Here is a 6,612-nt window from a genome sequence, read left to right as displayed (position 1 = left end):
GGGGAGAGCGCGGGAACGGCGCGGGGACGCGCGGCCGCTCTGCGCATGCGCGGCTGTGAGGGGAAAGCGAGAAAAGTGGCGAAAAGTGATTTAAAATAAAGGCGTTAAGAATAAAAGGGTGAGAAATGAAGGGATTTAAAATAAAGGCGTTAAGAATAAAGGGGTGAGAAATGAAGGGATTTAAAATGCGTTAAAAATAAAAGGGTGAGAAATGAAGGGATTTAAAAGAAATGGCTTAAAAATTAAAGGGTTAAAAGGAAAGCGCTTAAAAGCGGGGTGGAAAGGTGCTGGCGGGCACAGGGAGTGGGGGCATCAGAGCAGGGAAATTGCAACTAAGGTGTGAAAGGTGTTGAAAGAAAGGAATTTAAAATTAAAGAAGTAAAAAGAAAATAATTAAAAGGGATTAAACCCACTTTGGAAAGGGGTATACGGGTAAAGGACACGCGGGCACCAGGCATGGGGCCAGCAGGGCTGAGAAATAAATGCACTAAAATCTCGTAGAGGTAAAACATCTGTGCGCCGCCCGGGAATCGAACCCGGGTCGCAAGAATGGGAATCTTGCATGATACCACTACACCAGCGGCGCGGTCGGTAAGCAGCGGCTCACCGTGTCCTTGATGATCCCGCTGCCCGCAGCCGGCCCGAGCTGCGCTCCCAGCCCGCCCATCGCCCCCTGCCCCTCCCCGCGCTGCTGCTCCTCGCCGCGCTCTGCCCGCCCGCCCTCAGCCTCCGCCATGGGCCCTCCAAGATCGGTGCGAACGGGGACACGGGCTGACGGGAGGCCATTCTGAGGGACGGCACTCGGGGAGGGATCTGTGAGGGGAAAGCTCAGGGGGAGCTCTTACGGAGATCTGTCACAGCCGGTGGCAGGGGGGGTCCCTTGAAGGGATTTGGGGGGGGAAAACTGTGAGGGGATCTGTGAGGGCGCAGGGTGCCAGTGGGACCTTTTGAGGGGATCTGCGAGGGAGGAGTGAGCACAGGATCTTTTATGGGACTTTGAGGGGATCTGTCATGGGAGGACACTGAGGGGACCTATGTGGGTCAGGGAGTATGGCAGGGTGCCCGTGAGGGATCTGAAGTGGGGGGACCCATGAGGGATCTGCGAGGGTCAGGGAGGCTGGAAGGGGGTCTGCGAGGAAGGTGCAATGGGGGGACTCCCTGAAGGTCAGGGGGGCCCGTGAGGGGATCTTTGAGGGGCAGGGGGTATGAGAAGGGTTCCCTTGAGGGGATTGGGGTGCGGGTGCCATGAGGGGTCTGTGAGGGGGTTCCCTAGAGGGGATCTGTGGTGCAGGGGGCCATGAGGGGTTTTTGAGGGGTTCCCTTGAAGGAATCAGGGTGGTGGGTCCTTGAGGGGTCTGTGAGGGGGGTGTGTGAGGTGGGGGTTCGTGGGGCTGTGAAGGTGACCGGGCCCCTTCTCCCAGCCGTGGTGGGCGGTGGGATCGGCGGCTCGGCCGCCGCGTATTTCCTGCGGCAGAAGTTCGGCCGCAGCGTGCAGCTGCACGTGCTGGAGAAGGCAGCGCTGGGCGGCCGGCTGGACACGCTGGACGTGGAGGGGGCCAGCTACGAGGCAGGGGGGTCCGTGATCCACCCCCTCAACCTGCACATGAAGCATTTTGTCCAGGAGTTGGGTGAGCACGGACACCCCACCGTGGTGTTTTCCAGTCCCAAAATTGTGCCTCGATCCGAAATTGATCCCCCTGGGGTGCTCTGAGTCCCAATCTGCTAGGGAGACATTCCTTGAAAGAACAAGGCTTGGTAGCCCCTTATCCATCCCCAGTACTCCACCAGCTCCTTCCCCAATAGTTCCCCTCCTTTTCCCAATATTCCCCCCATGTAGTTCCCTAGTAATCACCTTTGTCCAATATCCCTCTCCCACAGGCCACTTTCCTTCCCAAATAGCCCACCATCACCTCTCCCATGCCCCACTCCAGGCAAAGGAAGCCCACATCCCAAAGGGAATGGTTTCACCCCTGTCCACAAGTGACCCAATTATGGCATCATAAAGGTCCAAAATTTACCTCCAATCACTCCCTGGCCCCTGATCAAGGGCTAATTCCCCTTTCCACACTTTGGCCCTCCAATCCTCAATCACTCACCCTTAGCATGAAGCCAGGTTATCTGAGGAAGTTATAACTGAGGTGGAATAGCTCTGCCTTTCCCTAAATTACCTTTTTCTGTGCTTTTCCCAAAGGCCTTTTAGCCAACACACTCCAGGGCAGTCCTTCAGGCGTTTACAACGGGGAGGAATTTGTGTTTGAGGAGAGCAGCTGGTCCTTCATCAACCGCCCCAAGCTGCTGTGGCACTATGGCCTCAACCCCCTGCGCATGTCCATGTGGGTGGAGGACATCCTGGACAAGTTCATGAGGTGGGTTGGGGTCCTGAGGGGGGAAGAGGAGGGAAAGGACCTTAAGGACACCTCATTCCATGGGCAGGGACACCTTCCTCTGTCGCTGGTGGCTCCAAGCTGCGTGCAGCCTGGCCTTGGGCACTTCCAGGGATGGTGCAGCCGCTCCACCCTCCTAAAAATCCGCAATATGGAACCTGAACCTGCCCTCTTGAGCCTCCAGGGCCTTGTCCTGCAGTCCCGCAAAGCCTCCCCGTGAGATCCCCGCAGCTCCCAGGGCCAGAGCTCACTGACAGGGCCAATTGCTGTGTGCACTGGCAGGATCTACCGGTACCAGATGCACGACTACGCCTTCAGCAGCAACGAGCGCCTGCTGCACGCCCTGGGAGGCGACGACTTCACGCGGCTGCTCAACCAGAGCATCGAGGAGGCCATGCAGAAAGCAGGGTTCTCCCAGAAATTCATCAACCAGGTGGTGTGTCCGGCCATGAGGGTGAATTACGGCCAAGGGGTCACCATCCCTGGCTTTGTAGGTGAGTGTTTGGAGGGAGCCTTCCATCCTGGGTGTGGGAGAATGGATTGGAAGAGAACAGAGATGGTTCTGTGGGCAGCCTTGCCCTGATGAGTTGGCAGCTGTACTAATTACTAAAGAATGGAAGCAGCCTTGCCCTGGATAGGTGACCACCCTGTCCAGTAAGGATGTGTAGTATAAAAGAGTGGCTGGGCAGTGGTGACGAAGAGGAAGAAGGAAGAAAGAAGGGGAAGAGAATATGGAAGTTTACTGTAAAGGATAATAGAGGGCTGGTGCTGGCCACATCTTCAGCATCAGTCATTTGAGCCCACTGTCAGTGGGGAAAGGTTTAGAAGTTTTATTGAATGATAATAAAGGCTTGTGCTTGCAGAGGGGAAAATCATCTGGGTCTACCAACAATTGGTTCCCCATGTGAGGAGTGACAAAAGCTACAGTACCCAACCTGGGTGTTGGGTTCCAGCTCCCTGGGCTCCAAGCTCTGTGTCCCAAAGGGACGTTAATCTCCCCAGTTTTGCAGTTTGTTTTTCCAGTGTTTCCCTGCTTTGACAGAGGTGCTTTCCTTGCAGGTGCTGTGTCCTTGGCCTGGTTGCAGTCAGGCCTTTGGTCTGTGAAAGGGGGGAACAAACTCGTGTGCTCCGGCCTCATCTACTCCTCCAAGGCCGAGGTTATCCCGGGAACTGTCGTGTCCATAGAGCCAAAAACCAGACACCAGCGTGGCGGTGAGTGGGGCTGCAGTTCCCTTCAGAGGGGAGGTGAAGGTGACACTGGAGAACTGGGCCCCTTGGGAGTGTCAGAGTGAACATTCCTCCCTGGGAGGCTGGGGAGGGGCTGGGATGGAATTCCCAGAGGAGCTGTGGCTGTCCCTGGATCCCTGCAGTGTCCAGGGCCAGACTGGATGGAGCTTAGAGCAAGCTGGGATAGAGGAAGGTGTCCCTGCCATGGAACTGGACGGGCTTCAGGCCCTTCCAGTCCAGCCCATTCCATGAAAACAGGGCTCAACACCCAGCTGCACAAATTGATGAACCCAAACGTTGGTGGCATTTTGGGATGCCAGGGACAGTCGGGATTCCCTCCCAGCAGGGTCAGGGTAACTGAGCTGTTGTGCACAGGGGACCCGGTGAAGCTCTACGAGGTCACCTACAACACGTCCTCGGGGCTCACAGGGGACACCTACGACATCGTCGTCATCGCGGCGCCGCTCGGCCGCAAGATGGCCAACATCACCTTCCGCAACTTCGACCCTCCCATCCCGGAATTCCCAAATCCCTTCCAGCAGACCGTCACCACCTTGGTGCACGGGCGCTTGAACACGTCCTTCTTTGGCTACCAGGACCCCCAGGCCTTTCACCTTGGTGCCATTTTCACCACAGACAACCCCAAACTGTTCATCAACAGCCTGACCCTGGAGTCCCCCGTGGGTGACACGGGCACGGGCGGGGAGCTGCCGTTGCCGTCGGCCGTCTGGAAGGTGTTTTCCAACGAGGAGCTCAGCAAGGAGCAGCTCAGTTTGCTCTTCTCCTCCTACGACTCGGTGAAGGTGAAGCCGTGGCTGGCGTATCCCCAGTACAGCGCTCCCGAGAAGTTTCCTCCCATCGTCCTGCACGAGCAGCTCTACTACCTGAACGGGCTGGAGCGCGCCGCCAGCGCCATGGAGATGAGCGCCATCGCTGCCCGCAACGCCGCCCTGCTCGCCTTCCACCGCTGGCACGGCCACAGCGCCAGCGTGGACCAGGAGGACCTGCACGAGAGGCTCAAAACGGAGCTCTGACACACCCCCAGGGCTTCATTAACACGAACGAACTCTGTGCTGCGCCCCTCCAAGGAGGTGTTTCCCTGGATCACGGGATCCTTAGGGTTGGAAGATCTTCAAGAACATCATGACCTTCAAGATCTTCAAGATGCCATAATTAACTCTAACGAACTCCATACTTCGTCCCTCCAAGGAGGTGTTTCATAGGATCACGGGATCCTTAAGCTTGGAAGAGCTTCAAGACTATAAAGACCATCAAGATCTTGATAAATGTCAAGATCTTCAAGATCATCAAGATGCTGTAGTAGACTCTAATGAACTCCATACTTCACCCCTCCAAGGAGGAGTTTCATAGGATCAGGGGATCCTTAAGGTTGGATGAGTTTCAAGAAGACCCTCAGGATCATCAAAACCTTCAAGACCTTCTAGATCATCAAGACCCTCAAGTCCAACCATCAGCCCAACTGCATTCACCACTGACGATCTCCTCAAGTGCTGCGTCCATGAGCTGTTTGGACACTTCCAAGGGTTGATGACTCTACCACAACCTAGGCTGGACAACCCTTCCTTCCATGACAAAATTCCTCCCAATATCTCATCTTGACATCCCCTGATGCCGCCTGGTAGCTGTTTGGCCAGCTTGGGAGGATCAGGAGCAGTGAATCGTTCCCAAGTAAGCCGGGACATTTTCCTCACACAAACTCCTCAAACTCTGATTTATCCCTGTCTGAGATTAGGGAATTCACTGAAAGTGCCATATTGACCCCAAAAGTGCCCTCCAGCTGGGAATATTGACTCCCTGGCTGTCCATCCCTCTGCCCCACTTTTCCATCCAAAGAATAATTCTTCAGGGGGAAAATGGGGTGGTGGGAGCTGTCAAAATGGGTGGGAAAGAGGAAAAACCACCAATATCCATCACTGTGTTCAGGTATGAAGGAGTTAATAAAGAATTTAACAATGTCTATGTTTTGAAGGAGAAAACCACCTAAAATAGCACAAATTTAACACCCACTTCCATAAATGAACAAGTTTTCCTTGAGTTTTCCCAGGGTTGGGAATGGAATTAACACCCAGCTGCCAAAAACTGATGTGAGAAAGGCTTGAGTTAGGTCAACCATTACAAAATTGTTTTAATAACAAAACCAAATAATTGTCCACTCCTGGGGGGCATCGTGGATGAGGGAATGGGAGCGGTGGGTGGGGATTTGGGGTTTTCCAGGGGTTTATACTCGTTCCAAAGCTTCCAGCATGATGATGCTGTTCCCTCGGATCACCTGCAAGGGGGAAGGCGAGAGCTGTTACCTCTGATTGAAGTTTGTTTCAGCTTGTTTCCCCGAAAAATCACGGAAAATGTGGCTGGAATTCCCGCACAAGAACAAAAACAGACTGATTTCCCAGCTGACACATCCCATTCCTGTTTCTCGCCAAACTTCCTGCTCATTCCACACATGGCTCCACCAGTGCTCCCAGTGCCCTCAGCACCTGCTCCCAGTACTCCCAGTGCCCTGAGCACCCTGCTCCCAGTGCTCCCAGTGCCCTCACCACCATGCCGATGTTGTTCTGCTGCCCGCCCGCCGCCATCTCCACGCACTCGTCGATCACCAGGTTCATGAAGGGGTCGAAGCCCCGCAGGATGCCCTGCACGTGCCGGCCGCCGTTCAGCTTCACTGCGGGAAGCCAGGGGTTAAAGGGGGAAGAGTTCCCAAAACGGGAGCGTTTGCCCCCAAATCGGCAGCTTGGAATGAGTGGGACCCGCAGGGGAGTGAATGGGAAGGATTGAGCACAACCCATAATGGGATAAGGGGAATTTTCAATTCATGTTATAGTTAAATTTATGAATTAAGGCTTAATGAATGAACTAGAATTTTAATTAATGAGCTGCAAGGCTTGAAATCAATCAGGGAGGTTGCAGGGGGCAGACCCGTGCACCAGCCCCAGCAGCCAGGACCCCCTCCCTGGGCTCTGTGAGGGGTGGGCGGGGGTCC

The 6,612-nt window shown here is 54.9% G+C and overlaps 2 protein-coding genes and 1 non-coding gene across 3 annotated transcripts; 1 reads left to right on the top strand and 2 right to left on the bottom strand.

Moving 5' to 3' along the window:
- Window positions 1–125: 125 nt before the first annotated feature.
- On the top strand, window positions 126–5,589 carry PCYOX1 (prenylcysteine oxidase 1). Its single transcript, XM_005430863.2, has 7 exons — window positions 126–163; window positions 637–752; window positions 1,422–1,628; window positions 2,192–2,366; window positions 2,667–2,878; window positions 3,444–3,596; window positions 3,987–5,589. Exons 1-7 carry the CDS (start codon window positions 126–128, stop codon window positions 4,643–4,645), a joined length of 1,560 nt encoding a protein of 519 aa, XP_005430920.1. The 3' UTR covers window positions 4,646–5,589.
- TRNAG-CCC lies at window positions 516–586 on the bottom strand. The gene has a single exon. It is a non-coding gene; the product is annotated as a tRNA-Gly (tRNA).
- Window positions 5,590–5,731: 142 nt separating the features above from the next.
- Window positions 5,732–6,586, bottom strand: SNRPG (small nuclear ribonucleoprotein polypeptide G). The gene is made up of 2 exons (XM_031065171.1): window positions 6,170–6,586; window positions 5,732–5,901 (listed from the first exon to the last, which is right to left on the bottom strand). The coding sequence occupies exons 1-2, from the start codon at window positions 6,416–6,418 to the stop codon at window positions 5,851–5,853; spliced, it is 300 nt and encodes a 99-aa protein (XP_030921031.1). The 5' UTR covers window positions 6,419–6,586; the 3' UTR covers window positions 5,732–5,850.
- Between the last annotated feature and the right edge of the window lie 26 nt (window positions 6,587–6,612).

This window comes from Geospiza fortis, unplaced genomic scaffold (genome assembly GCF_000277835.1).
Source record: "Geospiza fortis unplaced genomic scaffold, GeoFor_1.0 scaffold109, whole genome shotgun sequence".
In the NCBI taxonomy this organism is placed as follows: Eukaryota; Metazoa; Chordata; class Aves; order Passeriformes; family Thraupidae; genus Geospiza; species Geospiza fortis.
The sequence above is the reverse complement of the archived record's forward strand: the minus strand, read 5'-3'. Positions and strand labels throughout refer to the sequence as shown.